The sequence below is a fragment of the Mustela putorius genome, unplaced genomic scaffold (genome assembly GCF_011764305.1).
Source record: "Mustela putorius furo isolate JIRA1106 unplaced genomic scaffold, ASM1176430v1.1 tig00003972_pilon_pilon_pilon, whole genome shotgun sequence".
Classification (NCBI taxonomy): Eukaryota; Metazoa; Chordata; class Mammalia; order Carnivora; family Mustelidae; genus Mustela; species Mustela putorius.
In genome coordinates, this window is record NW_025422115.1 from 21,978,475 (window position 1) to 22,005,983 (window position 27,509).

The 27,509-nt window shown below is 53.6% G+C and overlaps 1 protein-coding gene across 3 annotated transcripts; it reads left to right on the forward strand.

Moving 5' to 3' along the window:
• The first annotated feature begins 9,570 nt into the window (after positions 1-9,570).
• On the forward strand, positions 9,571-17,381 carry CUNH20orf85 (chromosome unknown C20orf85 homolog). 3 transcript variants are annotated; one of them, XM_045070640.1, is made up of 5 exons: positions 9,743-10,110; positions 10,602-10,798; positions 11,587-11,668; positions 13,116-13,217; positions 16,970-17,381. In XM_045070640.1, exons 2-5 carry the CDS (start codon positions 10,743-10,745, stop codon positions 17,129-17,131), a joined length of 402 nt encoding a protein of 133 aa, XP_044926575.1. In that variant the 5' UTR covers positions 9,743-10,110; positions 10,602-10,742; the 3' UTR covers positions 17,132-17,381. The 3 variants fall into 3 exon arrangements, with proteins under 3 accessions (XP_004759976.1, XP_012915692.1, XP_044926575.1); XM_004759919.3 differs by lacking the exons at positions 9,743-10,110; positions 10,602-10,798 and adding an exon at positions 9,571-9,724; XM_013060238.2 differs by lacking the exons at positions 9,743-10,110; positions 10,602-10,798 and adding an exon at positions 9,598-9,736.
• Positions 17,382-27,509: the final 10,128 nt, after the last annotated feature.

A 27,509-nucleotide genomic window follows, 5' to 3' on the forward strand; every position in this document is an offset into this window, starting at 1 on the left:
AGCACGGGCAGGGCCAATGTCACCACAAGCAGCTTCCCCTTGACCCTGAGAGCAAACACTTTCATTGTCTTTAACAGGTGCCAAGGAGGGAGCTTTCACATCGGGCAGTATGTCCTTTTACCCTCATGACAGCCGTCAAGGTGGCTGTTACTATGATCCGCATTTTACAGATGAGGAAGGGATCTTCTCAGCTGAGCGTGGCTGGTAAATCAGGAAGGATTCGAACCCAGGTAGCCTGGCTCAGCAGCCTAGCCCGGATCCCACAGCATCACTCCTGAGAACAGGGAAGGACTGTTGGGGGCATTTAGGAAGGGTACACATTCCAGATCGTGACTGCCGAGCCTGCCCTGGCCGCCCACGGGGAGCAGTGAACGGGGCTAGATAGGGGCTTATCAGGTGGGATGGAGGCACACGAGCTCAGGGGCTACAACACAGCTTGGTGTCCTGAGTCTTAAACTTCCGGAATTTATGACGGCAAGGATTTCCGACTCTTTTCTAGTTAAAAGTCAAGATCCTAGGAGACTGCCGAGTTGTGGGAGCCACTCGAGACCCTCTGAGCCTCCCGCAGACCCACAGGTATCCTTCTCTGGTCCTGGAAGGACCGGAGAAGCATCCGAGGAAGATCCAGAGCTGCTGCACAAACCACGTCACCAACGGCCAAGCCACTGCTGGTCTCAGGGGCAGACGCGCTCTGCTGTGGGTGCGCGCAAACGCGGCAGCATCTCCCCACGAATCCACGCAGATCAGGCACCAAGTTCCATAACCTCTGCTGGCTCCGAAGAAGGGCTCCCACCTGGGGCTCCTGTGTGGCCTTCGGGCGGTTTTCGTCAGAGCTCAGAGTCCGGGAGCCATGGCATCCAGGCACCCGGCGCTGCTTTTGCACCATAGATGGAAGAGCCGGGACCGACCACAAGCACAGGGACCTCGAGGACAAGTGGAAACCCTATGATCTCAAAGGACTTGATGTCGCTTTTAAAGGATGAGGACCCTGTGATGGGAGGACACATTTTTGTTAGGAGAGCCAGCAGAAGGCCGCAGTGGGTGGGGAGGGTGCCTCTTCACCCGAATGACTGGAGCGGCCCAACACAACCAAACGCGTCCCTGGGCTCAGGCTCTGACGGTGGGTCCCCCACACAGCAAACTTACCAGCAAAACATTTGCTTCCTTGGGAAGAAAAGGTTGTTTTCCTGTAAAAACCCATCCTGATTATCGTCCCTGTGATAAGCTGATTGTCCCAGGAGATAAAAGGCAAAGCCGCCCCGGCTCATCCTTCTCCCCGAACGAGGAGCCGCACTCACACAGCAGTGCAACAAGATCTTACGTAAGAGGTAAAGTGGAAGCGACAGCTGACTTATAAGCAAACGAAGGCCAGATCGCCACAAATCTATGAATCAGGAGCACTGACGGGGGGCGGGGGGCAGAGCCCGACGGTTGTTATTCTGGTTTCATTTTGTCCAAACGTCATCGCCTCACACCCCCTTATAGGCAGGCTCGGCTCATGGCGCCCAGCTCCAGTCCCTGGTCACATCCCAGAGTGACACTCAGAGGCACCTGTGACGCCCACTCCTCCCCCATGCCCTCCCCACCAGGTGGATCATTGCCAGGTTTGCCTGCCCACCCCATGACCTTCTCTCCTGAAACTAACATGGCTTCCTGTCGATCCAGGTGTTGCAGTGAACACACGGCTCCGACCCATCAATCGGCTCCTTCTGTCGCTGGCCATGGTGATCCTGTCACAGATGGCACATGACCTGGGACAGCCCAATCTAGTCAGAAAAAAATCCAGAGATTTGAGGGGCGCGATGGAGAAAGAGGACTCCCCATGCAACCTGGAGGCTGGCGCTGCTGCCCCCAGAGAGAATCTGCCTGAAATGGGCCAGCCGGGAGCTGCACAAAGCCAAGGGGCAGAGGACAACAGTCCTGAGGATGTCACTGGAACTCCTGGATACAGCCTTACCTGAAGCCTCAGTGCTTTCCACATACAGGAAATACACACCTCCATTTTGTTATTCACGCTGATTTGAGGGGCATATCTAACACTTTCAAGGAAGAGTCCTGGTTAATTTCCCCCATACCCCGCCATATCTCCTTCTCCACCCCAAATCCCACTCCTCTTGACCCAGGCCCTGTTAACCACCTATCCAGGTATTGTTAACAGCTCCTCAACTGGTCCCCTGGCTTCCAGTCACTTCATGGTCCATTCTCCAGGTCAAAGCAACCTAAACAAAACAGGCCTGGTAGCCCCAACCCCGGGAGGTCTGGTCACCCTCTCCCCAAAACTTTCAAAGGCTCCACAACGAGAACAAAGTGCCAGCTGGCATTTGGGGAGGGGTCTTCTGGTTGTCAGCAGGACATTGAAGTTTCCCTTTCTCCCTGGAGCCTCCAAGCTTCTTTCCATGCAGGAGGACCAGCAGCTCCCTGGCAAGTCTGGGAGCCCCAACCTCACCTCCACAACATCAGCCGCTGGCGGATGTTTCCTGAACACAGCCTCAGCTGTCCCTCTCTTTCCCCCAGTCACGGGAAGGACATGTGGCTGACCACAGACAACAGTCCCCTCGGCAGAGTCCGGACAGCACCCCTGGTCCCCGTCCACCACCCCCTGTCAAGCCTGCCCGATGACTAGGCAGACGGTCCAAGGCTGGGAACCGCTGCAGCCCTGCCTGGCTCTGAGCGGCCCGGCCCGGACATGGCTCCCCAGTCATCGCAGCGCTGGCAAACCTCTGAAATGACACACATTCACCACTTAGCCTCCTGCATTTTGTCGAGCCCCCAAGATTTCATTTAAAATCCATCTGATATGAAGCCATCTGAAAGTGACAGTAGGAGCCTCCAAGAGCATCTCCCCGGACGCCGACGCGAGGGCACTGGAGATGATGCCACAAAGTCATTTCGCCTCTTGAACAAACGGGCAGATCCCAGCAGGTCCTGTCTCCACGCCCGCCAGCGGAAGAGGCCTCTGCCTGACCCAGAGGTGGGGACCGTGTTTCTTAGCCCCCCGCGGGGCCGTGTCCTGTCCCCGGTGAGGCGTCTAGCCACAGAATGGCTAGAACAGCCTTCCTTCCATCAGACAAGCGTCTGCGGGGAGCCCGCGCGCGAATGGCACCGACCGCTGGCTGGGGCTGGCTGGGTCCGGAACACGGAAAGCTGTTGGCCCCTAGACCACCCACACCTGGGACCCCGCACACAGTCGGTCCTTCACAGATAGCGACAGATACCCACTCGAGCCTGCTTCCCTTGTAGCCAGTCATGGACCAGCAGGATTGTTCAGACTGGGACAGGAGACGTGCCGTACTGTGGCCAATTTTCCATCTCAGAGGCTTACCCGGACATCCTGGTGGTTCTTCCCTTGCTGCTTGCCTCTCTGGTGACTGAGTGCACCTGGAGCTTGGCTTTCTAGCTCTAAAGCTGTGTGGCCATGGACCAGTGCCTTGACTTCTGATTCCACATCTGCCTCTGCAGACTAAGAATGTTCATCCCTCCCACATCGTGGGGCTGCTGTGAGGCTGAAAGGCAGCCGTGCTTGGGAAGTGCTTACCACGGTAAATGCTGAACAACACCTGGGCTACCGGTACGCGCCTCGCATCAGGAGCCCAGCAGAGAGCGCGAAACTCCGGAAGGGAACAGCCACAGAGCAGCTCTGGGTGCTGAGTCATGGGGAGTCCTGACGGTGTCCCCAGAGCTCCAAGGTTAACATTCTGTCTCCCAGCCGGGGAGGGAGACGAGGGGTGTACCTGACCCACGGGGCGTCCCTAGGACCTAACACAGACCCCGGCACGCAGCAAGGGCTGCACCAGACGCAGCTGCTGGGGCCACCGGGGCTGGGGGAGGTGGAGTCAAGCAGTGGAAGACAGAGACGCCAGATGTTAGGGTACTCAGTTAGTGAGCCACGACTTAGCCCAGGGCTGGAGAGTTCGGTGAGTTTCCAGAGTGAAACTGTCTGAAATGTGTTTTGTGGCAAGTGGGAGAAACCCATCACAAACACAATTGAAGTGGGCTTTAATTGGTTCAAGGAACTGGGAAACCGGGGAGCAGAGCTGGCCCCAGGGAGTGACAGACAATCAAACCTTCACTAGATTTTCCCTCTCTCTCTGTCTGTCCCCTACCTTCCCGTCTCCTCCCGCTCCGCCCCCCCGCACTCGGGCCTCACACTTCCCTGCGGCCTTTAGACTTCTTCCTATCCGTGCAGCCCCGTAAGCCGCGAGCCGCATGGGTACGGACTGGAAGAGAGGGATCTACCACAGGCGGCTCTAAGCTCTTCAGAACCCAGCCCAGGGACAAAAAGAGACTTTTGTCATCCCAGCCTGGTGTCTGTTCATGAACTCCCAGGACAGACTCCGACTGGCCCCGCTTCAGGCACACGTCCTCCTGTCTGGCCGGGAGAGTAACACCTCTGATCCCCAAGCCAGGCTGGAGGGCAGCGTAATTCGAGGTGATCCCAGAATCACTCCAAGCATGGACGGGGACAGTCTGCAAAAGATTTCAGGACTCAGCCTTCCTCCTCTCTCTCGTGCGGTCTCCGCCCTCAGCCAACCCTGAAAAGCCGCAAGGAGAGCATCAGAGAACATTGTCTGGGGGACCGTGGGGACCCAGGGGGTCCGACACCAGGCCCAAGGCCACAAATGCACTAAGCACCTCCCACCGAACTTGGAATAAAGTCTAAATTCCCCACGCCCACCTGCAAGGCCTGTTGGAGGGCCCAGCCCCCTCCGGTGTCCTGCACTATTTCCAAGGATGGCCTCCCCACGTCACTTGTGTCCCTGCTCAAAGGCCACCTTCCCAAGCAATCCTACTGAGGAGGAAACTCCCTCGTCCCACATCACGCCTTCTGCGTTTAACACGCATCCCCATTGGAAAGTCTCCCGGCTTATTTGCTTACCAACCTGGAAGGTTCCTGAGGCTGGAACCAGTCCCATCTTGCCCCCCGATGGGTCCCCAGCGCCTGCTGGCCAGAGCCCAGCCCAGAGAAGAGACTCAGCAACTGTGTTGGTTAATGAATGAGTGAATGAATGACCGCTCAAAGCTGTAGCCTGCCTTAGGCGTCAACCAGTGGAGGACAGGGGAAGTCTGCCCGGTGCCCCCAGGTAAGAAAACAGATGACTGCATTAATCTGACGGAACAGAATATTGAAGACGTCACCTGCCGCCCCTCCCCACCCAGTGCTCTAGCTTTCCTTCCAAACCTTCCGTCCAGCCGTCTATTAGCAGAGCCCAGAGCAGCGGCTCCTCCCCGGACAGCAAAGCCCTCTCCACATTGCAAGACCAGCAGGATGAAATTTCTCTGGGCCAGCAGGTCACAGGTGACGACCCCACATGAGCTGAGTGGGTACCTGGGGCGTAAAGTCACCAGCGAGACACCTGATTCTCCAAGCAAACGATCGCTAAGCAGACTCTTCCCGGAGCACCGGGACTTCACGGCAGGGGCTCGGTGGGAAAGCCCCGGCCACGCTCGCTCTCGCCTCTGGCAGCCGCCCGAGGAGGACTCTTGGGCAATCTACCACCTTAACTTGCAAAGACCATGCGCGTTAGCCACACCTGGACCACAGCTGGTTCTTTCCCCTGGCATTCAAACAGATTTTTCACGCAGGGCTTGGGCTTCTCTCACAGCCTAGGAGTTGGCACAAGAGAAGCTGGAAAGAAAGGGGCAGGACAGAGGAAAAGAGGGAAACAAAATGTACCCTCAGCCTGGGGGCGGGGGATGGGGAGAACCCCGTAATCAGGCCTAACGGTGAACCAGCCCGGGGAGGGGGGCCTGGGGGCGGTGGGAGGCCTCCAGCTTTGTTCTTCCTCAGTAAAGCTCCGCGGAATGATGTTAATTGTGACTTTAGGTGTGTGGGGTGTAGACGGTCTGTAAGATAGGAGACGAGCCCTTTGGCTGTGACCGGGGCTAACATAATGGGGGTGTAAAGACTAGAACTTTTGAGTTCCTTAAACTCCGTGAAGCCGTCAAATACCTTCCCAGCAAATTGGCACTTGCATCTCCTTGTGGTGCAGTGGGGGTGATGATCACCCGTGCTGCGAGAGAGACACACCAGCTGGCGGGGACGCTGGCTGCACAAAACATTCTTTGGTTAAAAAAAAAAAAAAATCAGGCAATAAAAAAGAAAACTGTTTAAGCTTAAAAACTAAAAAGAAGCAGTTGGCTCCAGTTGTTGGGATGTTTTATGAAGCAACAGCAAGATGAAAAAAAATAAATAAATAAACTATCCCAGAATGCTGAGAGAGGGCCAAAAATATTAATATGCAGGAACATGGCAAACCTTCTGCAAGATGTCAATATTTCCTTTGTCCCCCACGTACAGTCAGCAAGTATGCTGACTCCGCTCTTCCCGTGGGACCTCTATGCCAGATAACTCTTTTTTCCAGAAGAATAAAACTCAAGTACTAGGTAGAGAAACGGTGTCTGTCAGAGGTCCGTGAATGTCTTATTTCAAATATCATAGGGAGGGAGGCTTCCAACCCCAGAACCGGGAGAGGAGTTGTTATCTGTAAAACAAGTAAAAGCCCAACCACCAGAAATAAAAAATACATTGGATCTCCTATATGCACATGTACGCCTTTGCTGAATAGGGTATGCGCACCGGCAAAGAAATCCACTGAGGGAAGGATGGTCAGATATGATGCAGGATGCCCAGGGCAATTTCATTTCAGATAAGCAACACACAATTTGTTGATCGAAGTATGGTCCGGTGTAAGTGTGCTTGGTGGAAATCAAATCTCACTGGGCCTCGGGTGCTTGCTGACCTGGGAAACCCTACTGACGCGGTGGGCCATGCTGATGGAAGACTGATCGACCACACCCTGGCAGGATAGCGAGTCCAGAACTCTGGCTGAAGGGGGTCCCGGGCTCTTCGCTCAGGCGGCTTCTACAGGAGGCTCCGGGGCTAGTGGCCGCTCCAGGCCTCACACGATCTGGGCCTTCCGTCAGCTTTGGCCTCCTGCCAGCAGTCTCCGGTGGAGGCACAGCAGGGCCTGACTTCCTCACAAGACGTGCCCAAAAGGGATATGGCCTGGTCAGGCCTCGCCTCTGAGAAGCCAGAGCTGGGTTCCTGCCTGGTTCTCATTTGCTGCTTAGATTGGACACCTACGGCCAAGCTCAGGGGCTGAAAATCATCCAGAGCGAGAAGGGCATCGTGACGGGTCCAAAGAGAGCAGATGACACCCCATCCTCCTGCAGGCCCTGTCCCTGGGGAGGAAGAGCTGCCCCCCAAGCCCAGAGTTCATGCTCAGACAGGGGCTTCGAAGTTTGCTTCAAATCCTTTCCCTCCTGACTGTTGGAGCCAATATTCCTTCCACAAATGGCCGCAAAGGAATCCCTCCTCCAAGCAATTAGAGAATGCTGGGGAGCACCCCGCCAGGGTTCTGGCGAAGGCTGGCATCATGGCAGTTCCGAGGCCTCAGGACCGCCCAAGGAGCTACCCCCCCTGAGTGCTCTCTTGCCTCTCCAGAGAGAAGGAGTCCTGCCCTCCAGGCCAGGCCAGCAGCCATCCACAGCCTCTTCTTCAAAACTGACATCCCCACGAAGTGAGCCCCAGTTCTGCCCCCCAAACCCTCTGGTCTCGGGCTGAGACAAGCGCTGACCAGCTCCTCAAGCCGCGCTCCATGTGTGGTGAGTGCCCGCAGCTCTGGCAGCCCGCGGAGCCCTTCACGTGTGCTCCCCCGGCCCCTCCCCAGCCCCCTAAGATCCCTGCAAGTTCATCTGGCAGATGAGGACATGGGCGCAGAGATGTTAGCCAACTTGCCCGAGGTCACCCATTTGGGACACAGCAGGGACAAGTCTTGAGGCCACATCCAGTCCCAAAGCCTGTGTTTTCAACCTCAAGATGCTCCCCATCTCCCCTCCTGACCCCACCCCCCAGGTGTCCCCTGTAGGTATCTTCGCAGGACTGGCAACTCCCACTCATCCCTCCATGCCTTTCCCCGTGAGCCTCCTTTCTGCCTCGGCGGCGCGCATCTCTCCCTGACCTGAGTGTGTACGTGCCTTTGTCCACGTGCTTCCTAGTCTGTCTTCCCTCCGGAGACATTGGCCCCTCCCCCAGGGCAGGGACAATGACTTAGCAGGGTCTCGTCCCCTCCGAGATGCCCAGGTACATCAGAGGCACTCAGCAAACATTTGGAATGAATGAATTCTCAGTGCCCAGCCCAGAGACAGTGGGTAAATGAACTTATTCTGAATTAATTATTTTAACAGAATCATCTTGGAAGCTTCCCACGGAGGGAAGCAGACTTTGACGGTCCTGCATGAGGAACCCTCCCGTCCCTGGCCGCCCGCTATTCACATCTCTTTCCAGGTCACTGACCCCCTGTTGGAAGGATGGCAGCCTCACAGAAAAGGCCAGAAAGAAAACCCCAGGCCCACCTGGACACGTGTCCACCTTGTGCCAAACCGGCCAGCCCGCCAGCTTGCTTTGGCCATGGGCATAGCGTGTTCCGCATTCATGAATCAACGCATCCTGCTAAAACAACACATGAATAGCGTGTTCCGCATTCATGAATCAACGCATCCTGGGGCATCCCAGGCCCTCCCTGTCCCCTCACTATTTTGGCTGAGTGGGCAAAAAGGATCACCCCCGTTTGGGGCCTCTACCTAGCACCCCCAACAACCAAGAAAAGCATCACATGCCTTGAGTGTGGGGAGCATTGTTATACGAAAATATACTGTCCAAACAGCCCCATAAAGGCATAAATCTGTCGACGAGGGAGCAAGGAGGTCAGGGAGAGGTCGGGCGTGAGACGTGCCAGGGAGAATCACGGACATCCGTGCCCTCTCCCATCTGTGCCCTCTCCTAGTGGCCACGGTAATTCTCAGTGAGCGAGCCCACCGGTCGGCAGAAGCAAGCCGCCTCCGGTCGCTCAGTCCCAGGAGGCTCTGGGCACGAGCGGATCTCACGCTAGCCCCCTTCCCCGTGCTGTCTGTCCGCTCACTGACATTAGACCCATTTTCCAGTTCTAGACCTATGACAGCATGCAGTGGTGGAAGCCTTTGGGTCAATAAGTCAGTCAACAAACGACTGAACACCCCAATTTTGAGGGGTTGGTGTTGATGGGCAGGAAGGGGAGTGTGGCTGGGCGGTGGGCGGGCCGTCTTATCTGAGTGTCACCAGGGGATTTTTCTAAAGAGTGAATACAGACGTGCATGCGTACTCCTGAAGCCACGGACAGGGGTACTCAGAACAGCACCGTGGTGGCCAAAAACTGGGGCCCCGAACAGTCTGCGACAGGATGGAGTCCTCCTCGGGAGTGGAACCGAACGGTGATCATTTCCTTCTGTAGGCGGGGGTCGCAGGGGTGTGCTCCTGGGACAGAATGCATGAAGCTTGGTACCCTTCCGATCCGTACACTTGTCCGTGTGCATACGTGCCTCCCATGTAGGCCTAAATTTTAAAGGGACCGGGATGTTAGGTGTTGAGGTTTCCCCAGGGCTTCCCACGCAGAAGGGGGGCTTCTGCCCCCAGGGCCAGCCAGGGAGGAGGGCGAGGGGCTCAGAGGTGCAGAGGCTGGCAGCAGGCACAAGGACGCGCCGCGCCCCGCGCCAGGTGCAGCTCCAGCCTCCGCCTCCGCGTCCCGCGTTGCTGGGCAACCGGTCTCCCTGGCGACGAGAGACGCTGAGCCCCGGCCTGGGCCTGGTGCGTGCTGCTGGCGCCCGGAGCCCCAGCCCCCATGGCGCAGAAACCTCTCAGCACCGCTGCGGCCGAGCGCATGAACCTCGTGGCCCAGGACGAGATCTGGTAAATGCCCAGGTGGGCTGGGCCGTTCCCACCTCAAGGGCACATACCTGGTGGCCTCAGTTTCCCCTCCGAGTCCTGGAGGTGGTCGACCTTCGGGCGCAGAGGACAGTGCGCTGGAGGTGGTCGGGGCGATGTTAGGGACGTGAGCGCGACCAGAAAGGCTTTCTCCCTCTTCTCTCAGGCGCACAGCTAAAGATGAAAGATAACTACATCTGGCTTCACAACCATCTGCAAAGCTTGCTTGTTGAGAGCCGACTAAAATGTTATTTTTAAGATTTACCGAATTTTTTTATAAAAAGGAAAACAAAAATCTTAATATTTGTTCAATTTGAATGAGAGATAAATAAGCCTTTTACAGTCTCTTGATTCTCCTTCTTTTTAAACTGGTAAGAAATTTTAACTTAAAAAATCCTTTTTCTAAAAGACTTATATTGGGCAGACATTTGTAATGGATGTTTTTATTTGACATTCTATTGAATTGCTAAATATACCATTTCTTTGTTAACCAATATGGGAGGTTACTAATTTGGATGCAAGTAAGTAAAGTTTAGTAGCAGTAAAGCAGAGCTGCTTACTTCTTAAACTTGAGTTCTCTTATTTGCCATCTATCTGATTTTTACCATTTCCTTGTAAAACCTGTGTTAACCTCTTCATATTTTTCTTTAAACTGGCTTTGTTTCGTTCAAATTTATTTTTATAGGAAACTTTGTGTCACACTTGTCAACGGAAAGCCAGTCTCATTTGGCATAAAATATACAACTATTAATCTTTTTAATCTTTGTCTTTATCCAAGTACCTCCTACTTGGATATGTACAAAATCACCATAGCAGGTATGTTCTGTCAGTATAAAATGACCCTTCCTCCCTTCTCCACCAGATGAACTCCTATGCATCCTTCAAGACCCAAATAAGATGGTCCATCCCCCGTGAAGAGAGTTGGTTCAGCCTTCAGACTATTTTTCGGTCCAATGTCCAAAGTGGCTATTGAGTCCTTAAAATGTGACTGGTCCAAATTGGAATGAACTGCAAATGTGAAATACATACCAGATTTCAAAGATTTCACACCCCCAAAAAGTAATAGTAAAAATGAATTTTTTTTTTTTTGAACTGTGGCTGCTAGAAAGTTGTTAATTATGTACACGGCTGGTGTTTGCGCTCACATTACATCTCCATTAGACTAGACTCTGGTTTAGACGCTCAGTGCCTAAAAAAAGCTCAAAAAGCTCGTTGAGGGACCTCCAAAACTTTGAGACACTGGGAGATGGGGGTGGGGGGCAGATACTGATTTCCAAAATGGGAAAAGAAACTTGACGATCAACGAGTGAATGTTAAATTAGACGTTTGCAAAATGCAACACACCAGCTCTCAACTAGCAGGTAATTATATAAAAATAATATTGAATGCGGAGCAAAAGCAGGGCCAGGATTAGGGCAGGGCAAGTGTGGTCCCCTAGTGGCCAAATTTAAGGAGGGCTCATTCTCAAGGTCATGCAAGTGCTCGCTCTGCACTTGCAGGACCCTGGGAGGCTGCAATCCCTTAAATTTTGCACCCCAGAAACCTCACTCACCCCGCCTCACTCACTTCACCAAAATGAGGAGTCTTGTCCCTAGATGGCCCCTCAGGCAGACCCGGCCCCCAGGCCCCTTTTCTCCCCAGTGTGCCCCCAACCAGGACCTTCTTTTGACACCTGTCTCCCTCAAGGGGCTCTTGCTCCCTCTGGCACCCAACTCCCTTCCTGGTGCAGAGTCATCATTCAATCAATGGGCATTAAAAATATGTAAAATGTTCCCCAGGGGACTGTAGGGTTTGCTACTTTGACCTTTTTCAAATACCGTCCAGCACTTGGGAACTTTGTTTTTCAGGAAATACCGCCTGAAGTCTGAAACGGAAGCACGACAAAACTGGGCCCAGAACTGGGGATTTTTAACAACCCCTCTCAAGGAGGTAAATATAAATTTGATAAGCCCAGAGGTTATTGAATTGATTATTTCAAGGAATAAATGATAAGGAGGCATAGACTTCCCAAGAATAAAGTTAGTGTTGCATATGAAGACCGTTAACTGAAACCTACAGGCTCCGTCCTTTCCCTAATTTATTGAGCACCTACTACATGCCAGGCGTCCTCCAGGTACTTCATCGGAACCAGCTCATTTAATCTGCACAGCAACCCTGGCACGGAGAAGGGGGCTGTTTTATGCTCGTTTTGTAGATTGGGAAATTGAGCTCAGAGAGTTGCGAAGTCCTATAACTAACAAAGGGCGACACCGAAAGGAGAAGCCGGTCTGTCTGATTCCAGGGCCGCTTGGCCTCGGGCTGCCCCATCGGCAAGAGGGAAGAGAGTCCTCAGCTGCCTCCCTGGGCGATGGGGAAGTCCAGATGGGATGAGAAGTAGAAGCCAGGTGGCTGTGTGAGGGATTACTGGGAAGATGTTCTTGGTATTTTCCTAAGCCAGCTGGGTAACTAGAGCAGGAAGAAGACCAGGTGAAATGAATAGGGAGCCCTAGGGTCCAGCTCCACGCAGGAGGAGCCCCCATCAGCCCAGCGGGGTTCCCATTGTTCACAAGAGTCCAGAAAGCCCCACGTTTACATGAAATCTGAGTCTAGAACAGTGGCTCCGTTGTATAAAACACCATGCAGATAGCAAATGCCCGTATGGGCTTCAGTGGGACGGCGGCCACCAGACTCCAACCTTTCCAACCAGCTCCAGGACGTGACACCCAGAAGGCACATTTCCCTGGAGGGTCGCAGAACCACATAAGACTTGCATAATTCAAAACGTTCCCGATTCAAGGCAGCATAACCCCACTTGTAATTCAACCCCATCCCCCCATCTTTGAAATATGCCATTCTTAATGAGGTTTTTTTTAATACTTACAGAGTTATACAACTTGAAATGTTATGCATAAAATGAGTCCTTATTAATATAAAATGCATAAAAAGAGTCTATATTAATATTCCTTATATGTAATTAAATTGGGATCTCAAAGAGTTCGAAATTGCTTTAAAAATTAAAAGGGGGGGTGGGAGCGCTCCTCTAATATTTTAAAGATTGGCCCTAAAACCTTGTGGGCAATTATTTATTTGAGTCCGTAACCTGTGAAATTTTCTCCAATTATGACTCAGGAGCGTAAATTAGCAGGTTGCCAAAGGTGGTAGAGGACACAGCGGTGGGTAGCTGTACCGGGAGCCTGAGCGAACCCACTAGCCGGTCCCCGCTCGGCCCCTTTCTTACTGTGGGGTTACACCAAGCTACGGAACGTTTCTCAGCGTGGCTTAGGTCACCTGCAAAGTGCCGCGTTCTGGGGGGTGATGCAGAGAAGCCTCCCACTAACCTCAGTCTGACGCGGCCCTCAGTCTCCCACTAACCTCGGTCTCTGGGGTTATGTTGCAGCTGCTCGAGGGTGAAGAAGAACCCCCCGCCCCAAAGCCCAAAATCGAGCTTCCGGAGCGGTTCCGCATCCGGCCCGTGACCCCGGTGGAGAAATACATCAAGGTTCGCAAAGTCATTTTGAATCCTTGTTTTCCTAAGTAAGAAATAAGGGTGTGTGCTCCAGGGGCACAAAGCCAACCGCCGAAGGTAAGAACAGAGTGGCAGTCGGCAGGGGGAGGCCAGTTTCCACAGCCTTTCCGAGCCCTTCGGCGGGGAGCCCATCGGGTTACAGGTCTCAACACAGGCAGGAGTCCCCGCGTTCAGCTCTGCAGAAGCGGAAGGAAGCCAGGAGAATGACGGGGTCGGGCCAGTCGTTCAGCAGATATTAACAGGGGCTGGGCTCTGGGCTCAGACTCTTCGGACCCAAATCCTGCTTGCTGGCTCACCTTCCCGGTGGTCTTGCACGTGACTCAATGGCTCCAAGGTCACAAAAGCACCTACTTCAGCAAGTGGTGTCAGGGTTCTGTGGGATAATGCCTATGAAGATCTGGAACCGTCTCTGGCACTTTTAGGAGCGCTAGGGACGGCTGGCTGTTAGCAGGTGCCAGGGACTCGGTGGGGTCAACAGTGGCAAACAAGAAGACGAGACTCCAGCCCACAAGTCTGGGTTGGGGGCGGGGAGGTGGGAGGAGAGGCCACCATGAAACACGAAATGCATCAAAATTGGGGTTTTCTTTTAAGATCTCATTTATTTATTTTAGAGAGAGCACGTGCACGTGCACAAGAGAGAGAGCATGAGTGGGGGAGGCAGAAGGAGAGGGAGAAGCAGACGCCCTGCTGAGCAGGGGGCCAGAACATGGGGTTCAATCCCAGGACCCCAGGATCAGGATCCTGAACTGAAGGCAGATGCTTCACCGACTGAGCCACCCAGGACCGCCCTCCCCCCCCCCAACAACAATATTGTCATTCGCTATGTTAGATGCCATGGAGGTGAGAGACAGGTGAGGTTTTGGAGAGCAACAGGGGAAGAAGGGCTGGTGCCTATGGAGCTGAGGACTGAAGGATGATAAGGATCCAGCCCTGGAAAGGCTTTCCAGCCAAAGAGAAGAGCACATACAAAGACCCTGAGGCAGAACAAAGCTTGGTATATTTCAGGGGCAGCAAGGGATGCCATGAGGCTGGAGCTCAGTGAGCCGGGGGTGGGTCAGAGTGGGAAGGGAAGGGAGGTGGATGGAGACCCGGGCAGGGCCAAATCCCACTGGACCTTGGGGCCAGAGGAAGGAGTTGAGCCTAGTCTGCAATGGGAAATCAGTGCTGCGACATGGTGAGGACTGCCTTTCTGAAAGATCCCTGTGATTGCCAAGTGAGCGACTGGCAATCCCACAGGGGAGAAGACTTGATGGTCTTCCCACCTTTGACCAGTCAGACATGGACATGGGTCAGATGCCTCTAGAAATTGCTGAGCTGGGTACATCCCCAGGCCTGCCTCCATGGGCCTGTGATTTTGGTCCTGGATTTTGCCCTCTGACAGGCTACAGACAAAGCAGTTCTGTGTCTTGATGGGAAGAAGGGATGAAAACTCACACCAAAGGTGGCCAGGGTTGGGGGGAGGTAGGCTCTGCAGATTTTCTTTTCTTGATGCATTCGGGGTCTGACAGAGCGACTGGCAAACGTGAGTGCTCTGTGGAGAGTGCTTAGTGCTGAGTGCTCAGTGGAGAGTGCTTGGTGGAGTGTTTGGTGGAGAGTGCTCAGCGGTGAGTGCTCAGTGGAGAGTGCTTGGTGGAGACCATGCTCGGTGGAGAGAGCTCGGCAGAGAGTGCTCGGTGGAAAGTGCTCGGCAGTGAGTTCTCGGCGGAGAGTGCTCGGCGGTAAGTGCTCGGCGGAGAGTGCTTGGTGGAGACCGTGCTCGGTGAAGAGTGCTCAGCGGACAGTGCTCGGCAGTGAGTGCCCGGTGATTGCCCGGTGGAGAGTGCCCGGCAGATGCACGTCTGACGGCTGAATGAACGACTATGCTCCACTGAGATAGGCTGAGAATGTCTTCCCCTCGACTATCCAGCAGTACAGATTTGCTGATATTTTAGAAAAACAGCACAATAATAAATTAAAATAATATATGCCTGACCGTGGTTAGCATCTTAGGGAGCTCCTTCTGGATGTCTCACGATGCCTCTGTCTAACGCCCACAAAAATGCTGGCTCTTGTTACTGGGTCGTGGTTGCTCACTGTACTAAGTACTTTATGTGGTCATCTTGTCTTCACCGCAACCCTAGAAGTAGATGTAATCACGGCCAAATCCCCTTTGTCCCAGGAAAACGGAAGCAGAGGGCCTCGGGGACAAGGACCTTGGTCCAGGTACTGAAGGTCCTTCCTTGCTGAAGAAACGGTCCCCTTCTTCCTTCTCCAATCCCTTCTTTGGGTGGCTAGAGCCTTTAAAATCCATCTGTTTCAACAGGTGTCCTCTACCCCAAAAGGCATGTTCTGAAAAGCCCCGCCCCCGGACTCTCGGTTTCCCACGCCCCCTTCCAGAGACCGGATAGGCACAGGCCAGTGTGTTGTGTGGCTTTTTCGCCTTCTTTCCCTTGCTGCACTAATTATACCATATTTTGTGTATTTTCTGCACCTTTTTTCTCTTAGCAGTTTCTGTTCAACACGTCCCGTCTCAGAACACACTGACCTGCCCCGTGTCTTAGACTCAGATACGACGAGGCTGTCTTAGCACCAGTGCTGGGAGTTCATTGCAGGTCAAAGGATGTTTGCATTTTCGGTTTTGGTAGATAATTGCTCTAGTCGCCCTTCACCGACAACGAACCAGCCTGGTCTCCCACAAGGCCCTGGTCAACAGCGTGTTTTCATCTCTGCTAACCCAGTGCATGAAAGCGGGCATCCCAGGGCGGTTTTCCCCCCCGCATCTCCCTTACGGGCTGGAGGCAGACTTGGAAGGGAGTCTGTGTCCCAAGGAACCGTCTGGACAGGCAGGGAAGCGCCAGCCCCTCCCGCATTTGTTGGTGACCTTCCCTGAATGTGGCCTCTCGGGAGATTAATGTTAGCGGTTCATCAAGAGCATATGTTTGGGAGCTTTGTGTGCCAGGGGCCAGGACGCCCCCCACCGCCGCTGCCTCGCGCACAGACCCCTTGTGCTGAGGTTGCACTCATCATCCCAGACATCCGAAACCGCTCCGTCTCGGTTCTCCTGTTCGAACAGGAGATTGCCTTCATTCAGATTGCCCTGTGAGAGCAGAACGGAGAACATCGTTCCGAACGGAAGGGGAGAAGCAGCCTGAACATTTGCCCTCATTTTCCAAGTATTTCAAGTCTGTCCAAGGAATTGACAAATGCAACTGTGTTTCTTTCATCTCAGGCAGAACCTCGTTTCCCTTTGGGTTTTAATTAAATCCCATTGCTTTTCATTCCGTGGTCCCTACAGTTTGGGGCGCGCGTGGGTGTGCACGTCCGTGTACCATGAAGCCTTCTGAGCCAAACCGGCCGAGTCCGAAGCGTCAGGATCCCATCAGACGACATTGCTCTGGGTTTTAAGGAGGGCAGTGTGAACTGTAGTGTTCGATATTTCTACACCTCCCTTTTTTCCCTCTTTCTACTCTTCTGTCAAATGAAAATTATTTCACTGGAGGTCGTGAATGGACGTGTTGAGCGTGACCAGATAAAGAAACACATGGGGCGTCCGTGACTTTTGCGGGGAGAAGGGAGTCTCGGGATCCAGCTCATCGGAGTGTGCTTGCCTGGGGCGCCCCTTCCTTCGAGATATTTTCTTTCCTGTCTTTTCCCCCTCAGGCCTCCCACGCCGATCCTGAGGCCTCGTGGACAACCCTCATGTCACTGTGGCCCCGGGTGGCTCAACCCCTGCCTTTCCGTTCCAGGTCCTTCCGTCCCCCCCAGTCCCGAAGACGACCCAGGGCTTCATCGGCTGGAGATCCGGGGTGCCGGGCCTGAACAAGTGTCTAGAGCATGATTATGAGATCAGAAGCTGCAAGGGGGCGTATGCCAGAGAGCTAGGCTGGCCGAAACAAGGCATCCACTGAGTCCAGACGGTCGGCGGGCCCCGGGCAAGAGTGGGTCGACCACCAGGCACCCAGTGTCCACACCCAGGAAGAGGGGCGACCCCTGGGGTCCCTCTGCAGATGGAGTTCCCCTCCTCACTTGCTCAGCGGATGTTGCAAAGAACAGGAAATAACTCTTCAACCCTCCCTTCCAGAACATTCTCGTCACGCACTGATTCTTGGCTTATATAACGAATAAGGCAAAATAAATGCTCTGATTTTTTTTTTTTTATGCTTTGGGAATTCAAAGTATGGTTTTTCAAAAGAACAACGTGATTTAATTTTAAAAACAAAATTTTGTCTAGGTCTTTTACTGCTTTTGATCCCATACCTCTCACCCCCTGTTTGTAACAAGATTGTTGATGGGGTCTCTGCACCCAGGTGGTCCTGGACCTGCTTTTCAGGAGAAACAGAGTGTTCGGTTGATGCCTCGATCCTCCTTCCCCGGATATTTGCAGGAAGCCAACAGCTTTAAAGGCAGAAATGAGCCAAGGTTTGCCACTAAGTATAGATTTCCTGGAAAGGTTGGGTCTCCCAGGCTCCGTTAAAACCTACCCACGCCCCCTCACCTGTCCTGGCCACATTGTCACAGCACAGATGGCCACCGAGCTGGCCAGCCAGGCCGTCTTCCTTCCGCCATAGACATTTAACATTAACTTTGAGGCTTTGATCCAGGTGCTACAAATGAGGGACGGACACATGGTGAGAGGGCCAGGAGGAAAAGCCCGCATGGCTACAGGCCCCTCCCCCCCAAGGAGCAAGAAAGGAGAGCGTTTGGTAGAAGTTTCTGGAAGCTGGTTTGTGTAGGTTTCTGAGTAGCAGAGCTTGATGTCTTCGTCAGAGCTGGAGTGGGCACAGGGTGGGCTCCTCCCTCTGTACTTGACTAGGCCCGGGGGCACTTCTGTGGGGTGCAGTCCGCCCACACAACCCATCCACCCAGACTTCTCCTGTTGACCTTCCTATCCCGGTGTGGACGGACGTGCTTTACCAATCCAAGAATCCCTCATCTAGAACCTTCCCCCGACCTCGAGCACTGGCCCCTCTAGCAGGCTTCTAGATGGATTCCGTGACATTGAGAGCACCAGATAGCAGGGGGACAGAAGTCCTGCTGAATCTGGGCTATCCCCTGTTAGGGGGGCTCAGAGCCTCTAAGTCCTAGAAGCCCCGGGCCGAAGAGCCTCTCGTGTTCAGAGACGTTGTTCTCTGTAAATCTCCGGAATGTGATCGCAGTGAGCAGCCTTCTTGCCCCACGGTGCTGGCTGCAGACCCCTTCCAAGCCAGCTCCTCGGGTACTAAGAACAGAGCCACCACAGCAAGACTTACCCCCAGCCACCTAGTAGGCTCTCTGTCCCCCCAGGGCCCTCCCCCAACCCAGGTTGCCCCCTGGGAAAGCCAGAAGGCAAGAGAAGCAGCCCCTTTAGGAAGCCTTGTTATCCCCTTGGAGCGGGGCCCCCAGAGCCCCCCGGAAGTCCCACAGTCACCATGGCTCACATCCCACCTGCCACCCCAGACCACACATTTGAAGGAGAAATGTCAGAGCTCTTTAAGGGTTGAGAAAAAGAGAAGCAAGCTGTTACAGGTGCAGCTGGGCCCCCCTATGCCCCCTTAAAAAGATGTCAAAATCCTAACGTCTTGAACCTGTGAATGTGACCCGTAATAGAAAATAGCATCGTTGCAGATGTAAATAGTTGAACGGAGAGCAGTCATCCTGGAGGAGGGAAGGCCCTTAATCCGGTAGGGTGGGTGTCCTCGTAGCAGGAGGAGAAGGACGTGTGAAAGACAGACAGGCAGGGGAGGAGGCCGCAGGGTGACGGGGCAGAAACCGGAGCAACATGTCGACAAACCAAGGAAGGCCAAGGGTTGCCGGCAAACCATGGGAAGCCAGGGAGAGACAATTGGAAGGGCTCTATCCTGCAGGTGTCAGAGGGGGCACAGTCCTGCTGACCGTGACTGTGGACCTTCAGCCTCTTCTGTTCCTCTAGGGCCCCCCGGGGGTGGGGGAGGGGTCCTTCAGGGTGCAGGCCAGGAGGTGAGAACAGTTCGGGGCACAGGGTGCCACCCCCTCTCCTCCCCAGAAAACACCCTCCTCCGAGCCCGTGTCTCTCACTTGTCTTGACCCAGGCCTGTCTCCGTGAGAACAGATCACGTGGCCCGTGCAACTCCCAAGATGTTTCCAATCACCCTGGTGTAGACTAAACACACGATGCGTGGCCAAGCCCGTCCCTTTGCAGACCTAATGTTTTGGCATCTTAGTGATCCCTGCAAGCGAGGTCTCTGCTCTTGAAGAAACCCAGGGGGGTTATTGGGATCAGATGCCACCACTGGCTGAGCGGAGCAGCCGGGAAGGGTGACGGTGCGGCACTGATCATCCGAGCCCACCAGGATCGCAGCTCTGCCTAACCGCCAGGCCTGGGGCAGCAGATACCTGCGGGCTGGGATGGGCTGCCGGGGGCAGGTGCTGCTCTTCGTTCTAATTCTAATTCCTCTTCATAAAACAAATCTGAGAGCCATCTTCCATCGCATGCGCACCCGTAACGGTTTGGCAGCAAAAAAGACGGGCTCCCTTGACCTGTCTGGACTCCTGCAGGCATCCTGACCAAGCCGGGACAGGGATTCAACACGCCTGGCTCGACTCCTCTGAAACTTGCCGGTGTGATTTTAATTCTGATTTTAACTGACCGGTCTATGTGGACCGGCAGCCTGACTTTAGCAAGACGGGTCAGTGGATGCTGTCGACACAGATGCCCTGGGAAGGGCTGAGCAGGCCACCCCGCCACGAGGACAAGCCTCTAGAAAGGCCACAAGCCAGGGCTGTGAAGGTTTTTGAGGCTGTCGTGCCTCTCATGTCGTCCGCTGGGTACTGTTGGAGGCGATGAGTACTTCCGGCGTCATGCCACGTCTGCTCAACTCCAGTTTCTTGAGAGAAGAAACATCTGAGAGATCCGCCCTCATGCACAGTGGCTGGGAACGCACACTGATCCAGCCGCCATGGAAAACAGTGTGGAGGTGCCTCAAAAATTTCAAAACAGAACTGCCATATGACCCAGCAAGCCTGCGTCTGGCTCTATAGACCAAGGAAACAAAATCTCCATCTCGAAGAGCTATCTGCGCCCCCATGCCGATTGTAGCATTAATTATGAGAGCCAAGATACGGAAATACGCTAAGTGGCCGTGAAGAAATGAACAGATAAAGAAGATGCGAGGTGTGTTCGCATATGCCACTCGCGACAGCTTGGATGGACCTTGAGGGCATCACGCTAAGTGATGGAGGCAGACAGAGAAAGACAAACACTAGCATCTCCCTTCTCTGGACTCCAAAGGAACCACACTCGCTGAAACCGAGAACAGATTGGTGGCGGTCAGGGAAAGAGGGGTGAAGTGTGTCAAAGCGTATAAACTTCCCGTTATAAAATAAATACATTACAGGGACGGCAGGTACAGCACGGGGGCGATAAGTTCTAAAAAATTCTTTTAAAAGAGCGGAAGAGGGCGCCTGGGTGGCTCAGTGGGTTAAAGCCTCTGCCTTGAGCTCAGGTCATGATCCCAGGGTCCTGGATCAAGCTCTGCATCGGGCTCTCTGCTCAGCAGGGAGCCTGCTTCCTCCTCTCTCTCTCTGCCTGCCTCTCTGCCAGCTTGTGATCTCTGTCTGTCAAATAAATAAATTAAATTAAATAAATAAATAAAAGAGTGGAAGAGACTCCAAGTCTGAAGGCGCACATACCCTTTGGACAATGAGAACACAAAGACATTGACACCTCTAGGAAACTCTTTGGTGCTTTTTGCTACTCCTTAATTTAAATGTAGCTTTACTGCAGGTTTGTGGACACGCGTTCAATCCCCTTAAATGACCCGTACTTAACTTGTGTCCAAGTACAAATTCTTCTTCACCCTTTTCACGTGTCAATACGCAGGTTTTATGAACTAACCAACGGCTTGAAAACCTCAGTTGGTGGGTTTTTCTCTGCCTCTAATAATTTATCTACCAAGTAACCACACGTGTGTTTTATTTTAAAAGTGAAAAGGAGGCCACATTTCAGTGGACATCAGACTCCACTGCCCCGACCCTCCTCACGCCCACCGCGCCCCCCTGGCCTCTGTCTGCCCGAAGCTGCCGGGGCTGCCCCTGGGGCTCATCGCATAGCCCAGACGTCCAGTCAACAGCCCCAGCTGAGAACCTAAGTGGACGACACTCCGCGATTCAATTACCCTGGACGGTTTCAAACTTGACATTTAATCTATGGAAATCAACCTCTTTGTGGGTGCCCAAATGGGTTCATAAATGTCACCACACACTGTAAAATACCACAACATTTCCAAGGTCGAGGCGAGGCTGGTGACCTTGTGTCCACAACGCTGGAATCCATCAGCCATGAACGTCCAGATGGGCCCCGGTCTAACTGAGCGCGTCTGCAACAATGCAAAGCATAATTGGGTTGGGGCCTCCGAATGGGTTCTGTCACAAGCGTCTCTCCGTCCAAGACAAATTGGAAACTCCAGCGCTTGAGTTTCAAGAGAATTGCATGATTGAATGAAACAGGACTACAAGAAAGCACGGCTCCTCTCACTGCACGTTCAAGTACCCTGAGCATCAGGGTCCCAGTGGGCACAAGGCATCCAGCGTCCAAAGCCTGGGACCACACCTGTTCAAGAATTTAGGACTTCATGGATTTCAGATAGCATATATACTCCCTGGCAAGGCCTGGGGCAGCCACAGTAAATTAAATCTATTAATATTTGGTAGCCACGCTTAAGAATATTCACATGGAAGGGCTCCCGTGTGGCTCAGGCGGTTGAGCGTCCAACTCTTGGTTTTCGGCTCTGGTCGCGCTCTCGGGGTCCTCGGATGGAGCCCCGCGTCGGGCTCCACGCTCATCGAGGGAGTCTGCTTGTCCCTCTCCCTCTGCTCCTCCCCATGCTCTATCTCTAAAGTACATAAATAAAGAAAAATTTAAATTTAAAAAAAGGATATTCACGTGGAATCAAGACCCTAAGGAGCTCTTTCTCAGTTAGGGTTTTTGCCAGCAAATCAGCTTTGCTATCAAACGGCCACTAACGTTTCTTGTTGGGGGAGTGTTTTGGAGTTCGGGATGGATAAGAGAGTTTGGACTTAAAAGGCTGTCCGCACTCCCCAGGTTAGGCCAGAAGGGCTGTGACTTCCATCTCCTCCCATCCCCCAACTTTCTCCCCCGCACCGCCCCCCACGCCCGCCTCCTTCTTGGACAATGCAGGGGCCACGGCCCTGTGGAGTCATGTTCCCTAGAGGTGCCCACATGACACACGGCTGAGGGAGACTACCGTCCAGCAGCTCGTGAGCACCCAAACAAGGCTCTCCGCCAACGACCCCTGGAGACCAAACCCCGCCAGCATCACTGATCCTTCCCACGAAGCCTTCAGATGGTGACACCGTGACCCAGATGACCCGACTGAGCTGCACCTGGATTCCTGACCCACAGAAGCTGTGACAGCACAAATGATATTTTAAGCCACCAAATTTGTGTAACTGTCACACAGTAATAGATAACAAATACAGGCTATTTCTAAATAACAGCACCCCCACCACCACCAATTCCCATTATGTTCAGGAGAGCCCAAGGAATCCCCACAGAAGAACTGTGGAGTTCTGAAGAACTCCAGAATTCCGGAACATTCCCCTGAACCACACGGACTTCCCCACGGGGAGCAGAGCCCTTCTGTAGAGAATCTCCCTCAGGAAGCCCTTCCTTAAAATCACAGGAGCTGGCTCAGAATTCCAAATGACACCTGTCATTTTAAGTCAGGGGGGCAAAGCCAGGAAAATAATTCACAATCCCTCTAACCTCAAGTTGCCGTTTGAAGACTGTCCTTAGCAGTCCACAAGGGCTAGCTATATCGTCTCTTGGGTCAGCAGAAAGGTGAGGACACGGGGCCGTGGACTGGGTGAAGAGCGGGGTTCAAATCCAGACCCTCCCCTTTCAGACCACGTGGCTTTGGGCAAGTGGTCAGTCTCCCAGAACCCCGCTTCTTCGGCTGGGAAATGAGCGCACACAACTCCCTCCCGTGGGGTGCTGTGAGCATCAGCACGGAGTAGGATAGGAAGGGTCTGGCACAATGCTGTATTCCTGCAGGAGACAGCAGCTCCATCCCTCGAAGCCAAGGGATAGATTCTTTAGAAATGGGCCAACGATAAAATGCGATGCTGGCGAGAAGGCGTCTGTTAAGATGTCTCCGACTGGCCAAGGGATGCAGCCAAGGGTGGCTGGTGCCAAGACATTGCTGTCATCGTTGTGAACTACACCGGTCCTACCTCCACAGAGTTCAGCTGTCCTCGGGTGTTAGAATTCGGAGCCCCACGTTCATTCACCATGTACCACATGTAAGAGCTGGTTGTTGCTAGGGCTCCAGGGGAATCCGGGTGCTCCTTCCAAAATCCTCAAATAAACGAAGTTCCCCCAACACCCCCATGAAAAAATACATTTTAATATCTTTCTGGGCCATTCATTCCAACTTTAAAAGAGAGCCCCAGAATCAATGTGGCTTTTACACTTGCTACGTGTAATTGCATTGCCCGCAGGAGACCTGACCGGGCTTTAGTTTGAGGAGACGACCGTATGGTTAATAAGCTGTGCTCTGCATGGGTGGGTAATGATTCTGGTTACTCCATGGTAACTCCTGGATAAGCCGCAGCCTTGGAATCCTGGGCACCCGGAGACAGCCGCTGGTTCCCCCGAGAAATCAGGCACGGGAGTAATCAACTGTTGTCTCTGTGCTGGTGCGTGGGCATGATTGATTGATTTGCTGTGTGGGACACTCTCGTTTAATTAGGAAATAAATCTTGCCTCTCGATGTCTGACTGTAACGTTCCCGCGAGGACACACAGGAACGTTGATCGGGGAACACCAGGCAAAGGAAAACCCGCTCGTGCCATGTGATGAGCACAGAGCGGTGGAGGGGAGCCAGCCCCGGAGCCGGAGGCTGGGGTGCCGAGGCCCCCGGAGATGGGCTGCACAGCCAGGGCCAAGCCGGCTGCTGCCTCTCACAGGGAAGGGGAGGCTGGGCAGCCGCTGCATGGGGGTAAAACAAAGCTGATGTTAACTGCATTCACTGGGGTCTGCGAAGAGTCAGTGTGATGATCTGATCCCATTGCTGAAGCTCGCTCCTCTGCCCACATCTGGGCATGCTGGGAGGAAAAGGCTGTTTGCTCCATTCAAACCGTGCGGGGACCCTCAGCCCTGCCCCACCCTTGGTCACCACCTCGACCCCAAGAGTCTCCTCCACCAGCACTCTCGAGCCATGTCAAGACTGGCCCAGGAAGCCACCCTGCTCTCTCCAGGAATCCTCATGATGTCAGTAATAAACATGCTTCTCGCCTCATGGTGCATGCGCCGCGACCAGCCTCTGCATCAGACGGAACCTGGGGTGCTGTCGGTCCTGTCTGCCGGCCTGGCTGGCAGGTCCGGCTGAGCTGAGCCTGTGCTGAGGTCATGGCCTCTCGTGAGCAGCTCTGCACACTCAGCCCTGACCTGAGCCCCTTGCACGGGTAGAGAAATGGGAGCTCCACCAGGTGAAGTGACTAGCCCGCGGTCACGCAGCCGTGGGGCCAGATGGCAAGCTCCACTCTGCCTGACCCCAGAGATGCCACAAAACCACTTTAGGAACATTCCGTGAGCTCACTGAGAGCTAACCACATGCCAGACGCAGCTGTTCCCTCCACCCAGAGCACACGAGTGGGAGGATTCGAACACTCCCCTCCCTGCCCCCAGGATTCCAGACCCTTCTCCCTAGAACCTGGCAGGAACTCGGAGGAGACAGAGGGGCCTGTTTCATGGCCCACCTTTGACCATGAGATAGGAGGATTATCTAGACTGCTCTAGGGGCCCAGCATAATCACTGGAGCCCTTGAAAGTGGAGAGAGCTCTCCACTGGAGGCAGAAGGGGAAGTCGCGGGATGTGAAGCACGAGGAAGGTTTAACACATTATCGGTGCTTTCAGAGAGCAGCCACGTGAGCAGGAAGGCAACCGTTCTAGAAGCTGCAAACACCTCCTGGCCAAAACCCAGCAAGACAATGGGGACCCCAGTCTCCTAGTCACATGGTACAGTATTCTGCCAAAACTCTGAATTAGCTTAGAAGAGGACAGTTCCCCAGGACTCGAGAGAAGAGTTCCGACTCTTCTCTCTATAATCACGCTATAATCACGGGCTGACACCGTGATTTTGGCCTCGTGAGACCCTGCAGAGAAACAGCAGTGCCCGTCTGGATTTCTGACCAGAGCTAGGAAAGGATAAATGGGTGCTGCTTTAAACCCCTAAATGCATGATGATTTATTACAGCAGCAGTAAAAAGCTAAAAGCTAAAATACTGGGTGCGCCCGGAACCCCCGTCCCGCGTGCTGTTTGCCTGGCCCTTTGTCCGGTCCCGCCTACAGGAGAGGGAAGCAGGACAGGTCCTGCCCTGGCTCCCGAGCTCCGTGTGTCCCAGTCGGGACAGGCACCCACCACACTGGCCCTAGGGGACCGGACCATCTGCTGATGTTCCTGCACTGAAATGCTTCATCTCTGACCCCGGAGACTCGAGTCTCCTGCCAGCATCCAGGCATCACAACGTGCTAGATTGGTAGCCTCTGCGTAAACTCGAAGGAATCCCAGAGCTGACAAGACTTCCTTCCCCTTGGGCCCGTTGAACCTCAGACCACACTCAGCATTCAGCAGGAGGCCCTGCCGGAGAGCAGCCTTCACTCTGCTCAGTCCTCGATGCCGTCGGGGCAACACTCCCCACTCCGTCCTGCCAGCCCATCACGACACAACTCCCCACGGCTCCAAGCAACGCTCCGGCTTCTATCTGACTCCCCTAACGGTTCCCTATTCCTGGTCGGCCAGGAATCACGTCTGGCTTTTCTCCCGTTATACACAGGCTCGAGAACAATGGGGCACACAGTAGGTGCTTAATACTTGTTGAAAGAAGGAAGGTACTGCTAGTGACCAAGTCAGAGCCACTCAGCCCTTGAGATATTCACGGTTCAAGATAGTCTTTACAGTGTAGCTTTATAATAAAATAGTCACCTGTTGTTCAAAGGCAATGCTTTCCGAAAAACATGCGTGAAAGTTTAGTGTTTAAAATCCTAGCTATCAGGGGTGCCTGGGTGGCTCAGTTGGTGAAGCGTCTACCCAGGGTCCTGGGATCGAACCTCCCCCACCGCCACCCCCAGCATCTGGGTCCCTGCTTGGCAGGAGTCTGCTTCTCCCTCTCCCTCTACCTGCCACTCCACCTGCTTGTGCTCCCTCTCTCTGTCAAGTAAATAAATAAAATATTTAAAAATAATAATAAAATAAAATAAATTTAAAAATAAAATAACAAAATCCTACCTGTCACTTGACATGGCGTTAGGAAGGTTCTCTTCTCAAAAAGTGAAAACATTTTCACCCAGTTCCTGCTCACCCTCTGCCTTGGGCTGTACTACACAGCACCAGAGCTCCAAACGTGAGTCCTGTTGCTGTTGTTTTCAAGACTAGACAGAAGACAGAAAACCACCCAGCTTCCCTCCTGTGAGCCCCCGCTTGGCCCAGGGCTATGCCGTGTGGTGTAACAGCTCCCGGGATGGCGGCTTTCACGCGTCCAGTCCACCAGGCCGCAGAGGTGCCCGGATGAAACATTGGTTCTGGGGGGTTGTGTGGGTGTTTGAACCAGTGGACCCAAGAGAGTACCTTGCCCTCCCTGATGGAGACGCGGGCTCACCCAATCCAGGGAGGGCAGGAATAGAAAGGAAGGAGAAATTGGTCGTGTCCTCTTCCTGTCTGCCTGCTTGAGCGAGAACATCTCCTCTCGGTGTCTTCCTGCCCCTGGACCCGCATTTACACCACCAGCTCCCTGGGCTCTCCCTGGCACCCAGACTCGGACTGGAGTTACATCACCAGCTTTCCTGAGTCCCCAGCCTGCCGATGGTAGATCGTGGGACTTCTTAGCCTCCACAGTTGAGTGAGCCAATTTCTTATAACAAATGAATCTATAATTACTGGAGATATTGCGCTGGAGAACCCATGCTGCTTGCAACGGCATTAATGTGGGAGACCTTCCCTTCCTATCCCTGGTTTCAGCGATCCCCGTTTCCTGCTCCTCTTTATAAAAATAATTACACTGAAACACAGGAGCGAAGTCATACACTTGCACCAACAAAAGCCGAGGGAGCTACCAAGACGGCGCAGGGACCCACCCTGAACTTGGGTGTGCGGGCTGCTCACCAGGTGGCAGCTGAAATTCATCTGCTGGCTGACACAGCAAGGGTGACCCTCCAACACACGAGAAAAGGTACCAAGTGTAAGAAAAAGCATATGTCTTCCAAATTTTCTCAAAACATAACTCTCCTGCACTATTTTGTTTCCCCAGTG

Excerpts from the sequence above, each read along its gene's own strand:
- CUNH20orf85 (XM_004759919.3), top strand. The coding sequence starts at position 9,657 with ATGGCGCAGAAACCTCTCAGCACCGCTGCGGCCGAGCGCATGAACCTC. Across the intron at positions 9,725-11,586 it reads GTGGCCCAGGACGAGATCTG|GAAATACCGCCTGAAGTCTG; the intron begins GTAAATGCCCAG and ends TTTGTTTTTCAG. Across the intron at positions 11,669-13,115 it reads TAACAACCCCTCTCAAGGAG|CTGCTCGAGGGTGAAGAAGA; the intron begins GTAAATATAAAT and ends GTTATGTTGCAG.